A 25,592-nucleotide genomic window follows, 5' to 3' on the forward strand; every position below is an offset into this window, starting at 1 on the left:
CAAGGCCGCTCGTGACCGTGTCGAGCGTTTTTTAAACATTTTGCCCATCGACGTTGAAGGTGTAGGCCTATTATACCTTGAAGAGTTTGCTCGAGGCAGCGTAGCTAAAGATTCGTTCGTGGCCCAAACCTTCATCCGTCCTTAAACCTCCTTTGGATGGGTGGCCGCGCGATCAAATACATCGATTTTTAACAAAGTAGTTTACAGCGAGCGACCTGATGCTTTGGCGAAGCTAGAGGTAGTTGTTCTTGTTCTTGTTCGCGGTTCAGAAGCTCTTTCCCTCTTTCTTCCTTGCTCTCTCCTTCCTTTCCCTCTTTCTTCGCCTCTTCTTCTTATTTTCCTCCTTCTTTCCCCTCTTCTTCCCACTTCCCCAAGCATAAATCCCCCATATTCTGCAACTGACTCATTTCACTTTCGGCTCGACTTTTGATGTGCCAGTCCAGCCCAAAAGCCACTCATGGGGTTGCCCCGGGGGGCTCGGGGGCTCAGCTTGGGGCCATCACTGAGCCGTCGACATGCGGCCTTGGCTCCTCAACCCAGTACGCCGAGGCGTTGCCGCCTCTAGGGAGCTCACATCTTCTGGCGGCCCCACGACGTTTTCCTGCACTGCCTCACCGAAGGCTGGTACAACGCGCCACCCCTCCTCAATGAGGGGGTCGAACACCTCGGTGTAGGCGAGGTAATCCGCTGCGGACTCTCGGTACTTCGATGTAAGGTCTGCGTAGTGGAAGACGCCGCACACTTCCCCACGAGCCAACGTCTCCTTCGGATCAGAGCCACCGCCCACCTCCTGGCCATCACGGACTCGTACTAACACCGCCCCACAGGCCCTACCTCGAATATAGGGCGGTTTAGCTTGTACATCGTCTATCGTCCCAGACACACCTTGTTTCGCCGCAATATATGTCCCTCGGGACGGCAATACCGACTCACCCCCACTCGGCGATACTACGTCTGAGTAGGCAGGCCCCATTCCTAACTCGAACCGCGCACCGAGTCCCACAAGCCGTTGGGAGCCAGTGGTAAACCCATCAATGACGTAAATGTCGCCGGTTTGAATCGAGTTACTGTGGACGAGCCTCTTCGCACAGGCCTGAATGTCCATGAATCTGTTCTCAAAGTCGACCCCATCGAGAAGGGATGCCAAGGCAATGTCGGTATTGCCAACGCGCTTCACCACGTGGCCAACCTTGGTTCCGGGCTCTCCTTGGACCATTGTAAAAACTCGCCGTGCCTCGTCGTTATTTTCTCCTAGCAGTGCGGGGTACTTGGCAGCGTGGTCCTCCCAGTTATGCCACGGGCAAGTGAGCTTTACGTCGTCTTGGTTGAACAATAGGACGCCGGCAGACACTGAGCAGTATGTCGTGCCGTCTAAGGCAATGGATGAGATCATACTACCTGGGTAGAATTTGCCATCCCGGGCCACGTAATCGGTCTCATCTTCAACCCGGGAATCCTCTTCAAGCTGGGGCCTTGGCTTGCGTAAACGTCGTCGCTGTGGGGTGTTGGGAAGGGGCCCATTGTGGTAGCGAATAGCGAAAGGGGCTTTGGGCAGGTAGTCGGGTAATGTTTGGAGCCGTTGCTCGAAAGATTGCTCGTCGGTTGTCGGGTACTCGATGACAATGGTCCCGGCAACAAATGTGAGTGCAACGCACTCCGGGAACAGGCTGGCCAAGCCAAGGACCGCGTCGGTCCTCGGGATGACGCCGGGTTCGAAGCGTGCTAAGATGGCCTCGTCGATCTTAAATTCATCCTCCTCCTCTCCCTCAAGGTATTTTTGTCCCTCCTCTCCGATGAATGGCTGAAAGTACATTCTATCGGCCGGCCTCCAGATAGCCAGGAAGCCACCAGCGAGGCCTGGCATCCTGCTGCTGGGGACAGCAGGCGCGCACCCCAAAACGAGCCAACGTCCATGGACGTGGACTGAGGTAACATTGAATTTGTGGTGGAGATACGCCCTGGCCCTGGCGAACCGTTCTGGCGCCGCATTGCTGGTACGTACGCTGCGGTTTGGGCCACGGAACGAGATACCCACCGGGGCAAGGGCGTCGAACGCGCCGCCGTAGTAATTTTTCTCATCGTCGAGCTCGCCAATGTCGGGCACACCGGGTCCTTGTTCGCTTTGGTTCCTCTTATGAACGTTCTGGATGGGGTGCTGAGGGTCATCTGCGGATACGACGCGCCGATGTTGGTGGGCTGGTAAACCCGTGATTGCTACAGTCGCGTCCATTTCTGAAACCCCTCCAGGCTTGCGTTTCTGTTCTGGCTCGACGAGTGTTGGTTGGTGAGCGTACAGTTTTTTGTCGTGTGACGTGAACGATATGAAACGAGAGGTTTTTAGGGTCTTGCCGACTTAAATAGCACGAGCGAGAGGGAGGGCAGGAGGGGGTTCGTCATGTTGACGTTCGAACGATGCAAGACATCTGCTCTTGCACCCGTCCCCACTTCTGGTGCCCTCTTTCCCGGGTTTCATTTTCCTTTTCTCGTTTTATCTTCTTTCCTCTCTTCCCTCTTCGCTCTTTTGTTCCACTGTTCCTTCTTCTTGCCGTTCTTGCTTTTCTTTCCCATCCTCCTCCTCCTTTTATATCTTATCTCCTCTCGCCGAACGCTTTGGTATTAAGGATGGCACGACCCATCGTTGTAGGATTACTGCTAACTATACAATAACGCCATACCCATGGCTGGCTTGTGTAAAGTACCCCAGAGCCTTTTTATACCGTCAGAGCAGGAGGTAAAATCCACAAGAAGTGAAAACATAGCTTTGAGTGTGATTCGCAGCAGATGTGCCGAGTCTCAATTAAAAGCTCAGAATATGTGTGTATAACAACCGGGCTGGAAGGTATGTATATACAAGGGCACCTACCTACCTGCAACTGCAGGTGTGGGTTCTCCCAAGACCGCCAACATCATAGTTACACACATTGGTTACACAACACATTATCGTAAACAGCGGAAGAACTTCAGAGCAAACACTAGGACTCGATGAAACAATACACCACGGAAGAATTGCGCGACCTTTATGGTCATCCATGACAGCGCTTTCTTCCCAACTCCTAGGAGAGAACAATACTTAGAACAAGTAAATCGCAACCAGGCTTCACCGGTCCGAGTTCAACCAATTGGGCTCGACCAACCAAACATCGGGGATTGGCGTCGTCGACGATTCTCTTTCTATTTCCAACCTTTACTTTTACCGCCTGACAAACGATCAAATAAAGAAAGAAACAAAATTCCTTTACTAGGCAAGCACCAGAATACTCATCAACAGGAGTCATCATGGACGCCCTCACGGTCCAGGCTTCGAGGATGCCTGCTGTCAGCCGTGTAAGTGGGACGGACATCCTGGCACTAAAGAAGGACGGAAGGAGGACGGAGTTTACCTGCAACGTAAGCTCTGTCCTCTGGTGATATCTGCCTCCTCGGAGCCGGATATGGGATCCATCGTCTGGTTACGATATCCAGCTAATATGCCTTTGTAGCTCCTCTTCACTCCGCCGGCACAGGGCCTTGTCCGTTTCGTTTTGTACCTCTCTGCGGTCGGACTCGTAACCGCTCGAGCTGGGCAGACGGGCGAATGCAACAACCCGAGCAATGGACAGGCATCTTTCCTGCGTAACCAGGCCGGGACATGCTCTGAGTCTTCCACAAGGCGGTCACCCCCGAGATGGAGTAGGGATCTATCCGACTTGGGTCGCGCTGAGTCTTTGGAGTATTTACTCCCGGGGTTCTTCCTACTTCTTCTGTCCTGTCTCGGCCTGTTTTATGTACTACGTGGTCGAATTAGACTGCTACAAAAAGGCCATGCTAAGAAGCTCAAGCTGGTCCTTCCCGTCATGGCGTTGTTCACTCTCATATCGCTCCTTTTTCTGGCTGGGCTCAACTTGCGGATAACTCTGGGACAACACCAGCAACCCGTCGAAGGTTGGGTCGGCGATACGGCAACACCTGCTATCAGCGAGTCTCCTGTTTTTACGCTTCCGGCCTCCGCTGACATTGGCAAGAATGTCTTGCCAAACATCGATGATCCCGAAGCTGTCGACCCCCAGAAAGTGTGTTCCGGCTACAGGGCATCCAATGTCCATGAGACAGAGAGCGGGTTTTGGGCGGACCTCGACCTCGCCGGCCCTGCCTGCAACGTCTACGGTAACGATGTTGAACATCTGAGCCTCTCCATCGAGTTTCAGGGGGCCAGCCGCGTCCATGTCGAGATCCAACCACGCTACATTGGGGCCAATAACGAGACTTGGTTTCTCCTGCCGGAGGAACTCGTCCCCCAACCGTCGACTGAGCACGGGCGTCATGTGGAGGCGTACAATTTGGCGGTATCATGGTCGAATGACCCGTCGTTTTGGTTTTCTATCACGCGTGTGGACACTGGAGATGTCCTCTTTTCCACAGAGGGCAAAGCCCTTGTGTACGAGAACCAATTCATCGAGTTTGCTTCGTCGCTTCCCGAGAATTACAATCTGTACGGCCTTGGAGAGGTCATCCATGGATTCCGTCTCGGAAACAACTTGACGAGTAGGTTTGCCCCGATTGGTATTGTACGGGTAAGGCTGAGACTAATGGTTGACAAGGGACACTCTTTGCTGCCGATGTGGGCGACGTGATCGATGCCAACCTCTACGGAAGCCATCCAATATACCTCGACACTAGGTACTTCGCCGTCGACGATTCAGGGGCACTCACCTACTCCTCCGACGCGACGGACAAGTCGGTCAAGTATGTGTCATATACCCATGGCGTGTTCCTCCGCAACGCCCATGCGCAGGAAATCCTCCTCCGGCCGTCTGGGATTACGTGGAGATCGCTGGGAGGGAGCATCGACCTGTACTTTTACAGCGGCCCCCAAGCGAGCGACGTGATCGCTTCCTACCAACAGACAACAACCGGGCTACCTGCTATGCAGCAGTACTGGACTTTTGGTTTTCATCAGTGTCGCTGGGGGTATGAAAGCTGGGCAGCCCTGCAGGACGTGGTGGATAACTTTGCCAAGTTTGAGATACCACTGGAGACTATCTGGAGTGAGTGTATTCGAACGATATGTTCTCGAAGCAAGCTGTGTGCTTAGGTTGACCTCGTTTACAGCCGACATCGACTACATGAGACAATACCGCGACTTTGAGAACGACCCTGTGAGATACAGCTATGATGAAGGCGCCAAATTTCTAGACAAGCTTCACGCAAACCACCAGCATTTTGTCCCCATCGTAGACTCTGCCATTTACGCCCCGAACCCGAGCAGAAAGGACGACGCCTATGCTCCGTTCCAACGCGGACTGGAGGCCGATGCGTTTGTCTTGAACCCAGACGGTACCATCTACTACGGGGCTGTATGGCCTGGTTTCACCGGTGAGCCAGCCTTTATCTAGGCTTTCGAGGTTTCTGAGCTGACCAAGTGTGTAGTATTCCCCGACTGGGTCGGTGCTGTGCTCAACGGTAGCGGTGCGATTGACTGGTGGATTGACGAGCTGTCGAGGTGGTCGAAGAAGGTGTCTGTAAGTGTCAATGACTTGGCTTTAGGTCTAATAAGGCAACGACTAGAGGCTAACCTGGGCAGTTTGATGGGATATGGATTGATATGTCAGAGGTATTTTGCATTTCATATTCTATAAATTTATTCTGGCATCGTACTGACTTGCGTAGGTTGCCTCGTTCTGTGTTGGTAGCTGTGGTTCTCGAAACCTGACACTCAACCCAGCACATCCTCCGTTTGATCTCCCTGGAGAGCCCAACAACCCAGTTGTACGCTATCCGGAAGGCTTCGAGCGCACCAATGGGTCCGAAGCCGCTTTTGCGTCCTCGGCCGTCCACAAGCGGGAGGTAGCAGTCCCAACACCCACCAGTTCGACAACCTACCTCCGCACCACCGCGACTCCTGGAGCGAGGAACGTAAATTGGCCTCCCTACGTGATCAACAACTTCCACGGCGACTTGGCCGTACATGCGATCAGTCCCAACGCAACGCACCACGGCGGGTATCTTCAATACGACTTCCACAACCTCTTCGGGCACCAGATCCTAAACGCCACCTACCAAGCTCTGCTCAAAGTCTTCCCCGAGAAACGCCCCTTTATCATCGGGCGTAGCACCTTTGCTGGGTCTGGCCGATGGGCCGGCCACTGGGGCGGTGACAACGAAGCGCTCTGGGCACACATGTACTTCAGCATCCCGCAGGCGCTTTCCTTCTCCGTCTTTGGCATCCCCATGTTTGGCGTCGACACCTGCGGGTTCGGCGGCAACACCGACTACGAGCTATGCGCGCGCTGGATGCAGCTCAGCGCCTTCTTCCCCTTCTACCGCAACCACAACGTCCTCGGCGCCATCCCACAGGAACCGTACATCTGGAGCAGCGTCACGGCGGCCACCAAGACCGCGATACGCATCCGTTACACCCTGCTGCCGTACTTGTACACGCTCATGACCCGAGCCAGCCTGACGGGCAGCACGGTCATGCGCGCGCTGGCGTGGGAGTTCCCCAACGAGCCGTGGCTGGCGGCCGCAGACCGGCAGTTCCTGCTCGGCAGCGCGGTTCTTGTAACGCCGTGCTTGGAACAGGGCGCGGATACTGTCGATGGGGTGTTCCCTGGTGTGGGGGACGGTGTGGTCTGGTACGATTGGTACACCTCCAAGATCGCGACGGCGGGTGTGCAGCCAGGGCAGAACGTCACGATCGGTGCGCCGCTAGGGCATATTCCGGTGTATCTGCGCGGGGGCAACGTGGTGCCGGTACAGGAACCGGGAATGACGACGAAGGAGAGCAGGGAAAATCCGTGGGGGTTGATTGTGGCGTTGGATCGGGACGGGACGGCGGAGGGGGATTTGTATCTGGATGACGGAGAAAGCTTGGAGCCGGCCGCGGTTAAGTGGGTGCATGTAAGTCTTTTTCTTATCTTGGTTCCCTTTTTGTTTCCCTCTTGTTCAACTCCCAAATTCGCCATCCCCCTTGATTGCTAACACCAACGACGATAGTTCACGGCCACGAACACAACCATCGTCGCAGAACCCCTAGGCGACTACGTCGACAACCACCCCCTGGGCAATATCACGGTCATGGGATTAGCCAAAGGGCCTGTGAGGATCTGGGTGAAGAGCCAGGTGCTGGGTGTGAAGAGCTGGAAATATGATGCAGGAGCGGCCGCGTTGTCACTGTTTGGGTTGGATCGCTACTTTCCCCAGGGTGCGTGGGTAGAGAATTGGGAGATCAACTGGGAGTAGCTGGTAGGCCTTTTGATATTTGGTATGTATTTGACTTTGTAATAGCGTATTATTGATTGCAGTACCCAAAGCATCTTTGGGTGGACTGCCGCGGTAAGGGTTTGTTTGTCTTTGGAACCCCCCTCACATTCCCGGGCTGAACTCGGCGTGACGTTATGTGCCTTCCGTAGGTCGATAGCCACTCGCTCCCTCGTGAGATGTCTCCGTATGCACATCTGTACATAGTATGCGCCCCTTTTGTACTCCTGCGACTTACACATGGCCCAACCAGTCTAATTATGTCCCAAAAAGAAACCAACCCAAAGTTGATGTTTACATTCCCGCAGCCAAGTCATAAAACACACACAATCTCTCTTCCCACGTTCCCTTCCTTTCCAAGTCCTTCCATTTACATCCTCTTCCGATCCACTCGATCAAACACTCTCCCCGCCGCCCCCGACGAAGCCGCATCATCCCCCCACGCATTACCCCCCCTCCATCCATCCTCATCATCACTACTCCCCCCACCACCCCGCTCCATCAACCGCACCCCTTGCTCCTGGTCCCGATTCCTCGCCCGATCCTTCCGACTCGCGCCCACACCCACCCGACTCGCAGCATTCAACCGCCTCGACCCCCCCGCCGTATTACTCCGGCCCATAGCACTAGCAATAGCAATCTTCCGCAGCTGCCTGTTCCAGCAAAACGTCCCCGCAATCATGACCGCAGCAAACCCAAACACCAGCGGCAGCGCAACATACAAGACCTGGTCATCGGCGCGGGTCGGGACGTGCCCCGGCTTCTCCTTCGGCGGCCGCGGCTTCCATTGCACAGAGATGGTCGGACCGTCGTACCAGGAGGCTGCGCGGCCGTCGGAGGGGAGGGCCGCGATGCGGAGGGTGATGTTGGCGGATTCGAAGCCCGGGTTGGAGAGGAGTGCGCCGCCGTCGAGGTGCCAGCGGTAGAAACCCCAGGCGGCGGAGGTGGTGTCGGAGGAGAAGGCTTCTTCTTCTTCTTGGCTTGCGTCGGGGGCTTCGTGGTCGGTGGGGGGGTGGGTGGTCGGGGCGGAGGTGTTGGTGTAGAAGCCGAGGACTTTGAGGGTGGTGTTTTGGTCGGCGAAGAAGGTTGTGTCCCAGGTTACTGATGGTGGGAGGGTTAAAGGGTTAGTTGTGTGGTCAATAGCTCGGGTTGGGGACGCATGAAGAGAAAGAGAGAGAGGGAGAGAGAGACGCACCATAGTGTGTTGACCCGGCAAAGTACACATCGTGATGTTTGGGCAGACAAAAGGGCTTGAACGGGCCGTCCGAGTTGCGGCACTCGCGATGCCCCCCAGCACCAGCACCCGCACCGGTATCAGCGCCCGCATCGTTATCAGCAGGTACCAGCTCCGCAGAAGGAGCGTCTGTAGCCTCAGGTGCAGCGTTGAGAATAGTCGCGACTCCGTCAATGGTAGTGGGAACGGGCGTCACGGTCTGGGTGGCCCCGGCCTCATCGACGGTGACCCAGGGCGCGGCTGGGTCGGCGGTTGTTGGGAGTTCTTCTAGTGGTGGAGCGGGCACTGCTGATGCTGTCCCCAAGAGGAGGAGCCATGCGGCGGCTGGTATCGCGAGTGTTGGAGTGCGCATCTCGGTTCGGATGGCTCGGGATAGGTGTTGAGACGATATTTACTGGATGGAGGTTTGTTCGGGTCGGTTTGTGGGAGAAGATAAAACGGCGGCTTTGAATTAGACGGTCAATTGGGTCGGTAAAAATGCCTCAATGCATATGGAACACCCGAGCCCTCTTGATAAGCCAAAAGAGCAAAAGAAAAAAAGGTGTAAAGGAGTGATTGGACTCGGACTTGACGAGGTCAAAGTTGCGTCGAAGCGGCAATTTTGGGTGCCGGAAGCTATCCACTAATTCGGTCGCGAACAGGGGGGCCCCCGCAGGATGTCGCGCAAAAGACCGCGCTAAACACCGAGATGTGGGGGCGTGTGATGCGCTGACAGGGGGTTGATCAGTGGGTTTCGCGATTTCGCAGATGGTCAAGTGCCTCTTCAACCTTCAACGTTTCTATCGTTGCTCAGATCCTGTTGTTTTGCACTTTTATTCGGCCATTAAACGGGACGGTTTTTCGAGGATCTCTTCTTTCTTGATAATTATTCTGGAATATCAACACACTCACTTACAACCTACAACCACCCGCAAAAACATCACAACTTCAAAAAAAAACTACAATGAGTACTAAACTACAACTACAGATCCCCCCTTAGATTTTCACGACACGGTATTCTTCGCCACGATACCCCTCGCAAACTCGCCAAAAGTGATATGCTGCTCCATATCAACCTCCTCACCCAAGTTCGGCTGAGTAAAGACAGCCAGCGTGTTGCGGGCGATCCGGCCCTCACTCAACGCAGCGCGGGCCCCGCGCACAAAGTGCGGCACCGCCTTGAACTTGCCGCCGGTGATGCGCTCCAGGGCCTCGCCGGTCTGGAACGCGATGCAGTCGCGCGGAATGCGCACATGCACCGTTTGCCCCGTGCGTGATTTGATGTACAGGCCCGCGGCCGGGTCCGGCGACGCATCAAGCTCGTCTAGTGGGATGAGATGCGAGTTGGAGCCCTTGGCGGATGACGACGGCTGGTCCTTGGGTTCGATTTCCGGTGATGCCACCAGCGGGTTGGACCCGGCGCGGGACTCATCGACAAACATGGCCGAGGTCAGCCCCGTCAGACAGCCGTGGTCGAGGTGGGTAGCGCACCAGTCGTCTTCATCCGGGTCGTTGGTGTTGGCGGCGGCGTCGGACATGGCTACGGGGGCCGGCTGGTTGGTTGGGTCCTCGGGGAAGTAGTGCAGCAGCCGGGCCTTGGTGGTCGTCGATGTCTTCACGACACGCTCTAGGTAGCCGCCCGGGTAGCCTGCGATCTCGGTTTCGGCAAAGCGGTCGCACGCCCGCGCCACCAGCACGGCCGTGTCGATGATCAGCCGGCAGAGGTCCTCGAACGACTCCTTGAACCCGGGCAGCGTCACCTCGTCCGGCCAAATGTTGGGCGACAGGTACTCGGGGAAGTTGTCCGTGTTGAATTGCTCGGTTGGCGCCGCGCACGAGAGTGCAGGGTCGACGTAGAAGGCACAGTTGGCGTAGAAGGACCCCTTGAGCGTGTCGACTTGACCGTTCTTGAGCGTCTCCTTCCCGCGTGACCAGCCGGTCAAGTACTTGGCCTTCTCATTCTCGAGCTTGTCTAAGTTCGGGCGAGAAAAGATATGGTCGATTAGTACAGGTAAATCACAAGTTAAGCAGCCTAGCTTGGCTTTTGCATGTAAGTACTCACTGAGCTCTGAGACGGGTAGGTTCCCTAGGTACGACGAGTAGGAGAGCACATGGTTCCTAAGCCCGGCAAACTGAGGCGGAACATCCTTGACGACAAGAATGCCTAGCGAGTCGGGCCCAAAGGCTTCATAAAGCGTCTCCGAGGCTACAGTGCCTGGTTGAGGGTGAAGCAATGTTAGTGACGCCACTTACACCATTCACAAGCGAGGGGGTAAGGACGCCGTTTATGTAATTCATTTAATGCATGGGGCCGGAGTAGTCCGGTTAGAGCTTGCATACCATTCTGTAGGTCTTGCAATGAGACCGTTACAGCTTGCGCGATGGGAGCCATATTGTATTAGATCAGTTCCAAGGTATTGGAATTCCAGCAACTCAAAAAGATGTAAAAAGAAGCTTTGGTGAAAGAGTTTCTTGCTCTTGTGATCAAGCTCCGGCCCCTCAAGATGGTGGGGCAACGCCAAGCAACGGTTGACCTCTCACTTGCTGAACTCGGCAGGTGGATGACGACGGTGGACCACGAAGTTACCTCGAGCTGGTCTTTATCGATAAGGTGTCCCCCGCAAGCATGATACTTCGGTATGTACGTACCTCAATACACCGGTGGTCTTCTTGCATCTTGAGGAACCCCAGGACCTCGACAACACCACAGACCGCCCATCATGGTCAAGCCACTCTCTTTTAAAGGCGACAAAAAAACCAAAAAGAGGAAACACACCGACTCCAGCGGGGGTGCCAGCCTAGAGCAAGGGGAGAACTCAGAACGCCAAATCAAAGCACCACGAGCCGACAACGATGCCAACATAGGCGCTGACGCCGGGGATGGTGAGGACGACAGCTGGGTTTCAGCAGATACCGTGAGCGATGTCTCCGGGCCCATTATGTTTGTCCTGCCCAGCGAGCCGCCGACCGCACTGGCCTGCGACGCCGCCGGCAAGGTCTTTGCAATACTGATCGAGAACATCCTCGACGCCAACCCCGCGAGCGCCGAGCCCCACGATGTACGACAGGTGTGGGTGGCCAACCGGATTGTTGGGACCGAGCATTACCGGTTCAGGGGCCGTTATGGGAAGTGAGTAGCTTCGTACCCTCTGGCTCGCCTTTTCCCCTCCAGTTTCCCATGAACACACAACACCACAACCACCCACGTACGCTAACCTCACATTCTTCTTCCCCCAACCTAGGTACCTCGCCTGCGACAAAACCGGCCTCCTCACCGCCACCTCCGACGCCATCACCCCCCTCGAAACCTTCTCCCTCCTCCCCACAGCCGACACACCGGGCACCTTCCAGATCCAAACCCTCCGCGACACCTTCCTGACCATCCGCGCCCCGCGCACCGCCAAACCCAACGCGCCGCCCGAAGTCCGCGGCGACGAAGCCGACATCACCTTCAACACGACCCTGCGCATCCGCATGCAGGCCCGCTTCAAGCCGCGGCTGAAGGCGTCCAAGGAGGAGAAGGCGAGGGAGAAGATTAGTCGACGGGAGTTGGAGGAGGCTGCGGGGAGGAGGCTGGAGGAGGATGAGGTGAAGTTGTTGAAGAAGGCGAGGAGGGAGGGGAATTATCATGAGGCGTTGTTGGATATTCAGGTGAAGGGTAAGCATGATAAGTTTGGGTGATGATGATGGTGAATGTGGGTGTAGTTAGGTTGGAGGTTGAAGTTAGGAAGAATTATCATATGATACCCTTTTTGGTGCAGCCTACTTCGCAAACACAAGAGATATTCACACCGGCACCCACGCACGCGTTTCCCTAAATGTGTTTGCTCTCCCGCCAACCAACTACCAAATTCACTCCCGCAACCTTGTTGGTCCTTTGCAACTAATACCACGAGTTTACCAAACCCTAACAATCCCACCCCGGCTTGGCCGCCGAGCCGCAGGCCAGCAGCAACAGCAACAGCAACGACAAACAACAAGCGGCAAGCGCCGCGGGCCGTCCCTCCATCCCGTATCATTGATTGCACTGGTCTTTCAGCCCTATGGGGGCCATATGTAGGTAGCCAACCGGCACAGAGAGGCAGGGCAACATCCAATGCTAAAAGTGATCTCGATTCCCGAGTCGCATCACAGACAATCATCGACACAACTGGGAGCATTTCATAGGTGTGCGATCAGTATTGTTGCGTATTTATTTGCATTTTGCAATTTTATCTGTAAACCCGCTTGCCTTTCGCTGTCGACAATAGCCACACACACATAGGGTTCATCATTCTCCCATATAACATCAGGAAATTTGCGTACGTGAAAAAATGAGAAGGGGGGTATGCAACAGTCCCTCGAATGAACAAGAAAAAGAAAACGAAAAGTAACAAATAAGAAGAACAGACACCCACCGAAAATCGCAGAAAAAGACAGAAGTGAGAAAGAAAAAAGAGAGCCGGTCCAGTCAAAAAAATCCCCTTCCGTCACAAATCGTTCAGTCATGGCTACCCGCCAATCGCCCAACCAAGATACTATCCCATTCCGTCTCATTCAGACCTGTCCCGTCGCCTCCTTTTTGAGGCACCCAACGCCAAATTCCCATGCCATTTCATTTAGACAAACAGCAGGCTATATCTACCAACGTGAACCGGATATGGCCGGGTAGAAACGAGGTATGACTCTGACTTGAAAAGCCAAGTCATTGAAGAAATAGATAGGAAGAAAAAAGTTGTGTAGGTGAAACTTCGAAAAATGAGGAGAAAAAAGTATCCGACGAAGAAAAGAAGTAGGGTAGAATACGGTATGGGCGGAAGAAGGCAACGGTTATATATTATGACGGGCTTAGTGCTCAATCTTGAGCCTCTTCGGCTCGTTCCCCACCGTCTCACCACTCCCAGCCCCTTCATGGTGATGTCCACCAGCACCAGCACCCCCACCGGGACCATGGGTCCCATTGTTGAGGTCAGGGCTCTTTCGCTTTAGCGGTGCAAGGTCATCTCTCAAGAAGGATGGACCCGTCCCAACGACAGGCGTCGACCACGTCAGCGGGCTAAGGGTGTTGTGTTCGTTCCCCTTGATGCTCCAGTCCGCGTAGAATCCGTTGGGGCTGGGCAGCAAGCCTTCACCAAGGAAGCGAGATGGTAAGGCGGACACGGGAGTGTCGATGTTGTGGTTGGAACTTTGATGCGGAGGAGGACGAGCAAAGGGATTCGGGGGCCCAGTAGCACCTGCGGAGAGCAGGTTGTTGGAGGCGGAAGGGGAGGGGGGAGGTAGGACAACCCCCGAGGAGTGCGAGTCCGTCGGGCGCCGCGAGGGTTGTGAAGTCACGTCCGTTGCGGTAGTCAAAGTACCGTGCGGGGAAGCCGACTCGTTCGTGGCGCTGCCGCCGTCAGACCCTCCGTTGGGAATCTGCACCTTGAGCTGTGGGCGTGCCGAGAGGCTACCGCCAACGCGCAAACTGTTGGAACGCGAGGGCGGGGTGAAAACGGTCTCTGGGATCGTCCCCAATGAACCGTTCCGCTTGATTTGTGGCTGTTGGAGTTGTGTGCTCACGCGCGGAAGCGAGGGGGGTGAATTTGGGTTGCTGCCCCTTGACACACCCGTACCGTCAATAGACTGTGACCTGTTCACATCGGACTTGCTTTCCGGGTGATGGAAAGCCGCAAGATGTTGCGAAAGAATCGACCGGTTCTCGTCAATAGGCGTGAATATGCTGCCTCCCTTGCGAGGGGCCTGCTTCTTGATGTTGGTATCCAGCAAAAGGGGCTGCCGCGCCCGATCTACCAGTTCTGGCCGTGGCCGTGGTTCCATGGGGGCAGGGGCGGCTGCGGATCCTGATGATGGTGGCTGAGAGTCTTGAGGCGGGACGAAGATGTGGGGTATCTCTTGAGGTTGGGGAGGCGGCGGTGGGGGTGGTAGGTGTTGTTGTGGTTGTGGTGGGCTTTGCATGGGGTGGGCTTGCGGCGGCTGCTGCTGCTGGTGTTGCTGCTGGTGTTGTTGTTGATGTTGTTGTTGCTGTTGATGCTGTTGATGCTGTTGCTGCTGCTGGTGTTGTGGCTGCGGGCGCGGCGACATATGCGGGACGGGTTGTTGGGGTAGCTGTGCAGGCGAAGGTTGTGGCGGAGAAATAGAATGGCGTCCTGGTTGTGCGACCTGTTGTTGTTGGTGAGGGAAAGGGGCAGGACCCGACGCTCGCCGCTGCTCGTCCACGTATGGCTGCATCTGATGCTGCGGCTGTGGCTGTTGAGGGTAGGGAAATTGTGAATGTGGTTGTGGCGGCCCGTGAGGGACGTTCTGAGGCAGGTTGTGAGGATTCTGGGCGTTGTACATGTTCGGCTGCGGCATGTATGTGAACCCGTTGACCGCGCCAGGCTGAGACCCGGCTGGCCCGACAGACTGGCTCACCATATTAGGTCCCAAGCGGCGAATGTCGTTTCGTGACGACGGGCGGGAGCCCATCTGGGGTTGCGGGGTATGCCCGCGCGGCCCGAAGACGCCGTTAGGAATTGGTGGTGAGGCAGAAGGGGTCTGGTGACGGACGCCCGGAAACTGGGGCTGGGCTTGGAACTGGGGATGGAACATTTGGGCGTCCATGCCCTCGTGTTGCGGTGGCGTGGCATTGTCTTCCTCGTCGTCGTCATCGTCGGCGCCGCCGTTGAAATCGGAGGGGATTTTGTACTCGTTTGGCTCGCCGTGCTGTTGGGGAAATACACGTCAATACCAGGAACTAGTAGGGCATGTAACCGGGCGGGACAGAACATACCAGGGTCCACCGTTGGAGCATCTCGCGCATGTCGCGCGAGGAAAACTGATGTAACTTCTTGTTGTTGCTAAAGATGACTACTGCAACATCGACGGAGCACAGAACGGACAGTTCATACGCCTTCTTGAACAGGCCACCCTTCCTCTTCAGAAAGGTGCTAATTGTAGGAAAGGCACGCCGTGGTCAGCCAAAGGTTTGGATTAAGCCTAGGCTAGACTTTTGAGACTTACACTGAACGATTCCGTTCGTCCTTTATGGGTTTGATGTCGATCTTTCTGCGGCCCATGGTGATGGTCGTGCGACAGCCGAAGCGTCGTCGACTCTTGGAGGGAATAGGTTTCCGAAGACGTGATGTGCTACCGGTCGGACTCGAAACAAGCGACTGCCGATAATAAGGGAGCGACGGGCCCCGTGTTCGTTCGCCAGCGCTTGAAGCCTACCTGGCTTGACTCGGCGTGGTGATGTGCGACGGTAATGTGGTCCTAGATCTGTGCAGCCCGGGACGAAGACTGATCGTCGGTGGAGGCTGCAAGTGGCGGGTTACTGCTCGAGGGCAGGTTTCGTCCGACGGTCTGGACGGTTCGTGTGGAATAGACTTCCGCGCAACGCGACAAGTTGAAGTGATGTTGGGATGGGGCGACGGGGTCTTGCTTTTGAGGACTGGGTACCCGAAAAGCACGGCGAGCGGCCGACGTTGAATTTTCCCTTGTCGCAAAAACAAGGGTAGCTTCTTCACAAAAAGATACCTCCGGTCCGGTACCTGCGGCGACGGACGGGTCGTGCAGCAGTTCGACGTTGAGGCTGGATCTGGCGATGCTAATAATAGATCGCAGAAAGTTCAGAGGACAGGACAAGAGACATGAGGGTGCAGGTGGGTGGGCGGTGGAAGGGAAAAGGCAAGACCCCCGGGGGGCCACCAAGGCGACCCACGGCACTCTCTCAGCACGGGGGGTCCGCTGCAGCATGGGGGAAGGAAAAGCCGGAAAGCCACGAGTCGGGCTTGGCAAAGCCCACCGAAGCCCACTGACTGGGATGGCATAGACAAGGGGTGCGCCGAAACAAGAATACGATTGGCGCGCCACGGACCTGCCAAGGGTAATGCTCGAAACGGAACAGCTTGTACACAAAAATGGGGTGTCCGCTTTCGCTTTGCTCTGTGAAAGGAAGGTGAGGGCTGCGCGCGACCATGCAGCAGCAAGCTGGTGTCGTGTTCATTTGCTGCGATAGCCTTCAGGGTTCAACGACAAAGGGGTTTCGAGTTGAGAGAGTGAGCAGAACAATGACATCGAAGCGATTTTCGAGGTCCGCAGCGTCAAACATGCCAACCCTAAAGAAAGTAACAGGGGTATATCTGGAACCGTAAGAAAGACTACTGTGTGTGTATGTACACTGCGGTATGGGATATGGTGGCGCGGCGAAGACGATAGCGGAGCAAGGAAGGTTGACGGATTTTACTGTAGCAGGTTCTCCTGATCGGGGTGTTCTGGAAGATGTTGTTCAGCGGTAATATATCCGGGTAAGCCTCCCAGATCGCCATCCCCGGCCACCGCCTCGCTGAAGCCATTGAGCGGAAGAGAAAATAGGGGACAGGGTGTTGTAAAAAAACCTCTACCAAAACAAAGAGCAACTTCTTGAGGATTTGAAGCTTGAGCAGCCCGTTCCTCTATCAATTGATGAACTCACATCGACCGCCAGGCCTTGAGGGTACACTCTCAGCAAAATGCTTCCGTTTTCACCCAACATGTAGTAGCAGCACAAGATCTTGATCGGCAGCACTATTGTCGGAACGGGAGAACCTCAAACGCACCAACTTCAACATTCGACTGCTCCGTACACTGGTGTAGTGTACACGGTACAGGAACATGCCTACGGAACAAATCCCCCTCCTTCCCACCAAAGTCCAAACACGTGCAGATCCCGCGCCCAGATCCCGGCGGGCGGCGCTGTCCCTTCCGGCAGCTTGGCTTCTACACTAACCTCCCCACGATTTCGGGACCCGCAAAGGCGGGCACGAGAGTTGAGTGGATTGAGTGGAATCGTGGGGCCGCGGAGAAGGCCAAAGAGCCGCAATTGCAAAGGTGGCGCGAACGATTGTCCTTGTTCGAATCATTCCGAGAATTGTTTCCATTCATTCCCTTGGCTTGCAGCTCGCGGTGGACAAAGCGAGGTACATTACAGCTGCTGACCGACTCCGTACACTACCGCGTGGAAATTCGGCCCCGTTGTGGAAGAAAGGCTGTCAAGAATGGACATTCGCTCTTCCTGCGGTGTGCTGTTTTGGGGTAACACAACACCCCGTTGCCCTTAGCCCCCTGTGCCCAGGCTTGCCAGGACAAATTCGGCTGGCCAGCACCCCTGATGAGGCCGTTGATGCTGCGTCGTCATCGTACCATTTCCTGAAAACTGTGCCAGACCCCGGCTTTCAGATGGGCTTCGATTCTTCGAATCATGTCCAAAAGACCGAATTGTCTTCATCCCTTCTCCCTGCTGGAAGTGTCCTGCGCTGCAGCTCGAGGGCGCAGGCTGGGTGGGCCATGCGTGACACGTTCTCCCGCTCTTTCATTGGCCAGCCTTCCCCCTGAGCCCAGTGTGAGTCAACCACTGATTGGCTGGGAGGGCTCGGATATTTGCCCACTTGGCGGCTGTAGGCGCCGCGAGGGTTAAATGGTTGTCATTGGGCAAAATGTGCAATTTGCCCGCTTCCGATCTCCGCCGCTTCTGCATAAGCGCGATCTATTTTTAGTTATTTTTAGCACCTGCACACCTCCTCTGATGCAGCCCTAAGGGAGCGTGTGAGTGGGAAGCGAGCTTCAGATGACGAACCACCCCAGCTGCCTCTCAACTTCGCTCATCTGGCCTTCATTCATCCTTGGTTGCGGTCGAAGGACCTTGGATTGGAGGTGTTCGAGAGCCCGGCCGGAGCCATGATCCACGCGCTTACCCGCCGCCCCGTTGCATTTTCTCCCCCCCAAACCCTCGTTCTTTAAAGCGGAACCAGCAATAAACCCCTTCATCACGCACCTCACTCTATCGGGTTTACCAGCCGAAGCTATTCTCGGCCGCTTCTATCACATCCCGCTTGCCCCCCCTGGGCGATCCGGGATAAACCTCTCAACGACTCGTCCGTTGCTAACCAACCCGCAGCTTTGGATCACACTCGTAAGTCGTCGATACGGCCAACACGGCGGCTAGGTGGACGAGATGTTTATCTGGTGTGCAATATCACAACCTGCAAGATAAACATAGTACGCGCCCAGAAGATTTATCCCTCGGGCCACGTGCACCGTGTGATCAGAGGCACGCTGTTCGGATGCTCAAGATAGACTCTGATCACAAGATCTACATGCCTTGCGTCCAGTGTGCCGTCCTTCATCAGATACGTAGCCTACGAAACACCATGATAGCTACCGTATCAGCTATTATGATACGGCATGTGGATATCCCTGGCCAACTCCTCCACAACTACCGACGCATTTTGTAATTTACCCAGTCTTGTGCCGTCCGCCAATTCCCAACCAGAGCTCCCAAACCCGACGGCGAGTTCTGACTCTCAACACTGGATGGAACCAAAGGTGGTAGGAGCAACTGAGCTAAGTTGAGTAGAGAGCAAATCCGAACCAAGAACAAACAAGCGCCGATAACAGCGTCTGTAATGACCGGCCGCTTCCCCATGCGGCCTAAGGGCACAAAAACAAACGTCTACCAGTCGGACTCAACCGGCTTCACGCCGCAGATCCGCCCATCCACCCATCCGCTCGGCTGGATTGCGGCGTTCGGTTATCGTGGACCTCGCCGCAAACGTTGCTGACAAAGTAAGGAATATACACTAGTGTACGGCTCGAGAGGAGGGTGGTGGGTCGGTAGTTGTCTGTTCCCGTTCAGCTTGCTTGCATGGGTGTCCGTCCTCGACTCCTGGCGCTCCTGCAATAGCTGTCCGCCCGGTCGAACTATGTGGATGTAATACCACGACGACTCATATAGCCCACACATTCATCAATGCCAGAAGACACAAAACGCACCTTGCATAATAAAAACACTAAAATCACCTTTCCTTCGGGACGCCTTTTGCGGCCCACTTTCCATGCCACGCAGACCTAGTGTACGTGCACCGGCCCTGGCCCCGGCCCTGGCCTCCATCCATCCATCCATCGTCCATCCATCCCCAGACCTCTCCCCCACTCATGTGGCCAAGACTCGGGAAGGCACCATGCCGCGTAACGTCGGATGGCCGGGACCCAGGCCGCGGCCCCCAAGTTCCAGCGCCCCTCGGGGAAAGGAACAGAAAAGAAAGGTTCAGCAGAAGTGAGCGGTCTGATGGTATGGTGGGCGGCCTCCTACATATCCCGTCACCAAGATCAGCGCGTCTGCATAGCTATGAATAAATCATCATGCAATACCTCGTTAGACGCGGGATCGAGATGGGTGATGTAACAGTGCTCAAAAAGTGCGCGTCTTGTGGATGTATCTGGAGCGCGCTGGGGCATAAATTAGAATCACGATTAAGTTACTGCTTCAAAAGGAACAGAACTTCGGAGTAAGTGAGAAGGACTCGCAAGGCTGGATCTTGGGGAAAGCGATCACCTTACTTTGTGACCGAAGGTGAACCCGCTTCTGCTGAAGACGGGAAGAGTCCCCCGAAGAGCCTTACCTTAGAGCACTCACATGCAACACATCGCACGTATTAATAATATGTGTATTTTTGACAGTTCTACACTCCCACCAACCATCCTCCCAAATGCCACTCAAGGTGGAGGGGACTCAAGTCAGGCGAGTAATAAACACGACAGTTGGGCTAAAAGAATGTAACGAAACCGGCGGAAGAGGGAGAGACCTCACCCCTAAAAGGAGGGGCGAGGAATGACAGCCCTCTTCACTCTCGACGACGAGAGTGGCCCGTTACCTTCCAGCCCAAAGTGATTGATTCGTCCCACCCGATCAGGAACTCATTCCATTTGTCCCAACCCTGGTGTCCAAACCACATCTCGTTTCCTCCCAGAGATCAAATTGCGCGGATCCTCAAAACGCCCCAGCCAACCCCCAAACTGTGGCGTCATTCATAATCGAGGTTTTCCTTTCTTCCGCACGTCGTGTCGAAAGAAGAATATGCGCCGTTGCCCAGTGCCCAGGCCCAGTGTCCGTGATCCGTAGTCCCGTTGCCCGTTGCCGTGACCTTGCTCTCCCCAATGAAGAAAGGGAGGCAAAAAAAATGCATGCTTGAAAACGACTCCGAAAAAAGAAAGAAAACGCATGCTGGTGGTATAACCGTTTCATCCCTGTCCTCTTTTGCCGCTTCTTTCCTCATGTATTGAAGGCCCGAAACAGAAAAGCCTTCCACCATCGGCTGTAACTCGCAGGAGCCGAAGGGTTATTGATCCTCACAGGAAGTGAAGTATCAGTTGCCCTATGCTGTCCCGGCGCATCGAAATTCAGAGTCTTGCCTCTCTATAGGCGAGACCCTGAAGAAATGTCGGCCCCTATTTTAACTGCCGGCTCAACCAAGGTTGACAAAGCTCGCGGCAACCGGCGCGTTTACCTGACCACCGAAGCTAGCATTGTCGTCAGGATTCTGGTCTCGCGGTCGAGAGCCGTTTAGAAGTGGGCAGAGCCTTTTGTAAAGTGGTTAGTTAGAGAAAACCAACGTCCGCAAAAGGGTGTCGGTTCGTGGGGCGGAGACGAGAGAGAATGCTGTGGGCTAGAAGTCCGGGAAACGTGGGTATCATCATGATCTGACAATCCCGGCAATTCCACAGACAGGGTGATAAAAGTAAGAAATGGAAAAAAGGCAACGGAAAGCTGAGTTGGCGTGAGGGCCACCTTGACCCTTTCCGCCACTGGCCCCGGGAAAAGAAAAGAAGAAAAAAACAGCAAGGAAAGAGAAAAAGAAGAATGCATCAATCGTTAAGAAGACAAGACCTAGGCTCAGCACAGAGAGTGACCAAACCCTCTCGCTGGCCTGGTACGATAATCCTGCGTTGTTGAGGATTGAAATGAGATCGGTGTGGCTCGGAGACAGCTCGTCACCAAAGCCATGGGACCTCTAAACCATCATTGTTAAGCCGTCACGAGCGTCCTAGTTGCCCTAGGCAGACCGACGCCCGTCCATGTTATTCTCAAATGAGCTTGCTTTCCAGCATCGGGGATCCCAGAATTCATCGCCCTCGCGAGGTTGCGCAGTGGGACGAAAGGTGCTGCGCTTGCGAGGCTTCCGTTGCTTCTTGGGAGGCTGAACGGAATCCTGTTCATCCATCTCCGCGGTAGTAGGGGTGTGACCACATATCGGGCATACGTACTTCTTGTTGGTCTTAATATGACCAACTTGACCGCAGTTGGCACACTTTCTCGTGGTGCCCGTGACTTTCTCCGTGGTCGGCTCGGGCGACCCCTCATCATTGGCGGTGGCACCGTCGCGCATCTTGAGCTGGAGCTTCTTCTGTTTCTCGCGCTTCTTACGTCGCTCTTTGTTCTTTTCGAGGCGCTCTTGCTCGATGCGGGCCCTGTTGGGAGTCAGCGTCGTGCGTTGCCAAGGCAACAACCAAACGCAAGAAAGCATAAATACTGGGGGGGATGACACATACTTCTCAAGGATGAGGTCGTCTTTCTCCGGGTCGCCAGTGAGTTTGACGTTGTAAATGCTGGGGCGATTGGTTAGCTTTATAGGCAACAAGGTGGATCTCTGCCTAGTAGGCGCGAGGGTGGCGAATTTGGGGACAAATCAAGGCGAGACCCACTCAATATTTTCGAACTCCATTTGCCGCCTCCTCTTGTTGTACTGCGCAATGACGACTGGGTCATGCACAATCTCGGTGACGGTCTGCAGCTGGCCGTTTTCATCTCTCACCTCGCGGATGATCTTGAGCTTGCGGTGGTTCAGGGCGCTGGCCTGGCTTTGGCTGACTTGACTAACGCCATCCGTGACGGCAGCGGGCTGGGTGCCGTGGTTCTGCACATTGAACCGCTCATCCTCGTCCTCCTGGGCGAGCACGTCGTCATCATCGTGTTCTTGAGCGTCCTCCAGGCTCTGCTTCTGCCGAGTCCAGATATCGCGCAAGGACTCGGTGTATAGGCTGTCTTGGTTCTTGACATTGTACATGTGGCCGCCATTGGCTTTGCGCTGCCGTTCAATGGCATCGGCGGAGGTCGCAAGCGGGCCGTGCAGCTGCTCGAGGAAACCGCCCTTCATGGAGGTTCGGAGGTAGCTCACGCCGAGACCCTTACCGGTCGGGTCTCCGGGTCCATGGACGGCAATCATAGCTTTTCCGTGACTAGCATCAATGAAGGCCTTGGTGAGTCGCCACGGCGCCATTTTGTTAGCAAGAGCGTCCGGTGGCAGCTCTTCACCTTCTAGCAGGTCGTCGTCCTTCAGGAGGGAATCATTGACTTCGTAACCGCCGTTCTCGAGCTCGTGCGCTCCGATTTGCATCGCGTCGAGGAGACAGACCTCCTCGGGGCGGACGAGTCCGCGAATCTCAGACTCAGGCATCAGTTCTTCGCCTTCAGGAAGAACCCAGTTCCTCTGATCTTTGCGGAATACCAGGAACTCCTTGAGCTTTTGACGATTCTGCGACTCGTTCGAGTCGGCAACGTGACGAGTGATGTCGGTTAGAGTAACGTTGTCGCTACGGTGCAGGAGGCGGTAGGACACCATCTTCAAGCGGTTCTTGGCGATGTTGGTGACACGACGAGAATGCGGGCCGGGCACCTCCATGGATGGCAGAATCTGACCCACAACAAAAAGATGGTCAATGTTGCGGAGATACCAGGACGATCCGGACTTCCCGGTAGTGCTCCGACCGAGGATGAAGTCTGTGCTCTTGGGAGAGTGCTTGAAGATGGGCGCGCGAAACATGGAGTTGTGCAGTGTCGGGACGGTCTCGCCGGCGTGAACCTGGCCGACCATGGCAAAGGGAGAGCGGTCCTCGGGCATGAGGATATAAGGCTCTCCAAGCTCCCGCTTCTCGGGCCTAGCGTCCGTTCCCTTAGAGCGGCGGTAGTAGTTGATAATCTTTTGTCCCATACCAAAGTTTGACAAGACGATGGGGATCTCCTCACAGTACTCGAAAAGAATGGCGGTCGAGTTGTCGTTCATGCTGAGATCTGTGGACGACTGAAAGATCTCGGGAATTCTCTTGCCCTTGAGCTGCTTCTTCTTCTTGACCACAGGTGGCTTAAACTTGATCGGGTGGAAGGAGTCCTTCTTCGGGTGGAATTGGGGCCGGTGGTAGCTGTGTGGATCGCTAGCGGACAGCTTCACCTTGTAGTAGGGCCACGATAGGCGCTTGGCCGTCATGCTGTGCTCGACTGGAATAGCAGCGAGCGTGGCGCGGACCTTGCTCTGGCTGTTCTCCTTGAGGGCATCGTAGGCAGTATCGGACGAGAAGTTGAAACGCTGCGAAAGCTCCCGGCCGAGGCGGCCATTCGCCATGCGCACCATTTTGGGCTGGACCTTGCGGCGCTTGGCAACACGCTCCGACTCGACGTCGTCAATGAGAAGGTACGGGTCGTTCATGTCCAGAATGACACGCTTCCCGAGCTTGGCGGTAGCCTCCTCAAAGTTGTCAAAGTTAGGTGCCGTGAAGCGCGGGATGGGAGGCAGGCCAGTGGGGATTTCCCGGCGCTGCTTCTGGGCCGGCGCATCGAGGAACATGCGGTCCCAGTCCTCATCGTCTCCATCAAGCTCAGTCTTAATGAGCATGTTGTCGGAGACGTGATCCGTCTTGGCTGTAGCGGCGGTCGATTTGGTGGCAAGTGAGTCGCCAAGATTAATCATCGAGTCCCAATCATCACAGACCAGTGCGATGTCGCGAAGTGTGTAGCCTCCCACAACCTCGTCATCGGAGTCATCATCGAGGTTGAAGACCTCCAAATCCGCCTGCTCCAGAGGCTCGGGCTCCTCCAGTGAGACGAGGCCGCGGGATTCGGCGACCCGAATCTTTTCCCAGACGGAGGTGGTTGCCGGGCCCGGAATGCGGAAGAGCTTCTCTTGATCGGCTTCTAGGTCCAAGCTGAGCTTGGTCGGAACGAGCGGCTTCGGCGGCTTGGCGGGCTTCTTGCTGAGCCAGTCCGCCTGTTTCGGGCGGAGAATCTCGTTCCAAGGGAGCACGGTGTTTTCCTTGAAGCCCGGGAAAGCCTGCTTCACGGCCTCAGCAAGACTCTCCGCGGGTGGGGGAATGTTGGGATCCTGATTCGCATCGCTCGGTTTGTGGCTATGGTCGAAGTTCAGGGCAATGAGGTCCTGGAGAGACTCGGGGGCTTCTTCATCGAGTTGCATACGATCGTCGTCGTCGTCATCCACGGCACGGGGAGACGAGCCGAAGCCGCCATCGGCAGCTAGTGGTGACGAGGGGAGATTTTCGCCGAAGAGATCATCGTCATCATTGTCGTCGGTCAAGCCGGGGCCATCGCCGCTGGTGCCGCTCGCGGAAGGTTCCTCGTCGGGTAAATCATCGTCGCTAAGATCGATATCTTCGTAATCAATAGCATCGTCGGCCTTGCCGGCCTGGTCAAATGAGGCGCCCTGCTCGATCTTGTTGAGAAGCTCGCCAACGCCGCTGGCTAGGCCCTCTTGGATTTGCTGGATGGTAGCATCATCGCGGGCCTCCTGAGCCCTCCAGTCGTTATCGCTAAGGGTGCCGGACTCGGCGTGGGCGTCGTCTGCCATGGCGAGGTCGGCGTCGCAATTGTCTGTTTCGGTTCACGGTTCGCGGTTCGTCGCTCCTCCTTTCTCGCCGTTTTGAGAAGCACCCGGCAGCAGTTGCGCGATGCGCGGGGGCTAGACCATGATCCGGTAGCGATGGCGCGAATAAAAATCGTAAATCGCGCGTTTAGGCGAGCTTCGACGCGCGGCAGCAGGAATGGCGGCTTGCTGCAGAGAAAAATACGATTTGCCGGTGGGTTGGAAAGTCGGAAAGAGGTGGAAGAAGTTGAAGTCGTTGTTCGCACTGCGCCAAGAATTCGGAACGGGCTTCAAGCAGCGCGCGGTCACATGTGGGTCCCTCGACCCGCGCGATTTGGGTGGGGCCTCAACGCCTTTGCAGGAGCCTGGAGTGGTCCGTGGATCCCTGTCTTTCGAGGTTGAGCTTCCCTAATTCGGACCTCACTTGAGTCACCTCTGGTGATGTTGTATTTTGAAGAGAACGATTTCGCCGAGGGAGCTCAGGTGGAGAGGACGCTCAACCTAGTGTAAGCTCCGTACCTAACGAACGGGAATAATAAGGGGAGCATAAAATCCCGATGCGAAGGAGTGCTATGCGCTCGGGATTGAGAAGGATGGAAGTTGAAAAGAAGGAGGGGTAGGTACCGTATGTGACGGGAATGTTGAAAATGAAGCTTAGCGCCGCAGTTTGGAAAGTTTTTCCGAATAGGTACAAAGCTGCTATTGTGTAACAACAAAAGGGT

At 55.4% G+C, this 25,592-nt stretch overlaps 7 protein-coding genes across 7 annotated transcripts; 2 read left to right on the plus strand and 5 right to left on the minus strand.

The window, feature by feature from the left end:
• Nucleotides 1-499: 499 nt before the first annotated feature.
• C8A04DRAFT_27825 (uncharacterized protein) lies at nt 500-2,230 on the minus strand (the record flags this gene model as incomplete). The annotated part of the gene is made up of 1 exon (XM_062780426.1): nt 500-2,230. The coding sequence occupies one exon, from the start codon at nt 2,228-2,230 to the stop codon at nt 500-502; it is 1,731 nt and encodes a 576-aa protein (XP_062637742.1).
• A 1,046-nt stretch (nt 2,231-3,276) lies between these two features.
• C8A04DRAFT_36622 (glycoside hydrolase) lies at nt 3,277-7,218 on the plus strand (the record flags this gene model as incomplete). Its single annotated transcript, XM_062783585.1, has 8 exons — nt 3,277-3,324; nt 3,909-4,521; nt 4,578-5,024; nt 5,089-5,352; nt 5,407-5,498; nt 5,561-5,590; nt 5,647-6,876; nt 6,973-7,218. 8 exons carry the CDS (start codon nt 3,277-3,279, stop codon nt 7,216-7,218), a joined length of 2,970 nt encoding a protein of 989 aa, XP_062637743.1.
• Nucleotides 7,219-7,606: 388 nt separating this feature from the next.
• C8A04DRAFT_11496 (uncharacterized protein) lies at nt 7,607-8,822 on the minus strand (the record flags this gene model as incomplete). Its single annotated transcript, XM_062776995.1, has 3 exons — nt 7,607-8,337; nt 8,432-8,513; nt 8,658-8,822. The coding sequence occupies 3 exons, from the start codon at nt 8,820-8,822 to the stop codon at nt 7,607-7,609; spliced, it is 978 nt and encodes a 325-aa protein (XP_062637744.1).
• A 631-nt stretch (nt 8,823-9,453) lies between these two features.
• Nucleotides 9,454-10,841, minus strand: C8A04DRAFT_11537 (uncharacterized protein; the record flags this gene model as incomplete). Its single annotated transcript, XM_062777009.1, has 3 exons — nt 9,454-10,421; nt 10,512-10,664; nt 10,790-10,841. 3 exons carry the CDS (start codon nt 10,839-10,841, stop codon nt 9,454-9,456), a joined length of 1,173 nt encoding a protein of 390 aa, XP_062637745.1.
• Nucleotides 10,842-11,169: 328 nt separating this feature from the next.
• Nucleotides 11,170-12,130, plus strand: C8A04DRAFT_36625 (FRG1-like family-domain-containing protein; the record flags this gene model as incomplete). The annotated part of the gene is made up of 2 exons (XM_062783586.1): nt 11,170-11,579; nt 11,692-12,130. 2 exons carry the CDS (start codon nt 11,170-11,172, stop codon nt 12,128-12,130), a joined length of 849 nt encoding a protein of 282 aa, XP_062637746.1.
• Nucleotides 12,131-13,276: 1,146 nt separating this feature from the next.
• On the minus strand, nt 13,277-15,483 carry C8A04DRAFT_36626 (uncharacterized protein; the record flags this gene model as incomplete). Its single annotated transcript, XM_062783587.1, has 4 exons — nt 13,277-13,335; nt 13,378-15,130; nt 15,198-15,354; nt 15,428-15,483. The coding sequence occupies 4 exons, from the start codon at nt 15,481-15,483 to the stop codon at nt 13,277-13,279; spliced, it is 2,025 nt and encodes a 674-aa protein (XP_062637747.1).
• A 5,793-nt stretch (nt 15,484-21,276) lies between these two features.
• On the minus strand, nt 21,277-24,855 carry C8A04DRAFT_36627 (TAF1-like protein; the record flags this gene model as incomplete). Its single annotated transcript, XM_062783588.1, has 3 exons — nt 21,277-21,691; nt 21,773-21,829; nt 21,926-24,855. 3 exons carry the CDS (start codon nt 24,853-24,855, stop codon nt 21,277-21,279), a joined length of 3,402 nt encoding a protein of 1,133 aa, XP_062637748.1.
• Nucleotides 24,856-25,592: the final 737 nt, after the last annotated feature.

Source organism: Dichotomopilus funicola, assembly GCF_033296635.1.
Source record: "Dichotomopilus funicola strain CBS 141.50 unplaced genomic scaffold C8A04scaffold_24, whole genome shotgun sequence".
Lineage (NCBI taxonomy): Eukaryota > Fungi > Ascomycota > Sordariomycetes > Sordariales > Chaetomiaceae > Dichotomopilus > Dichotomopilus funicola.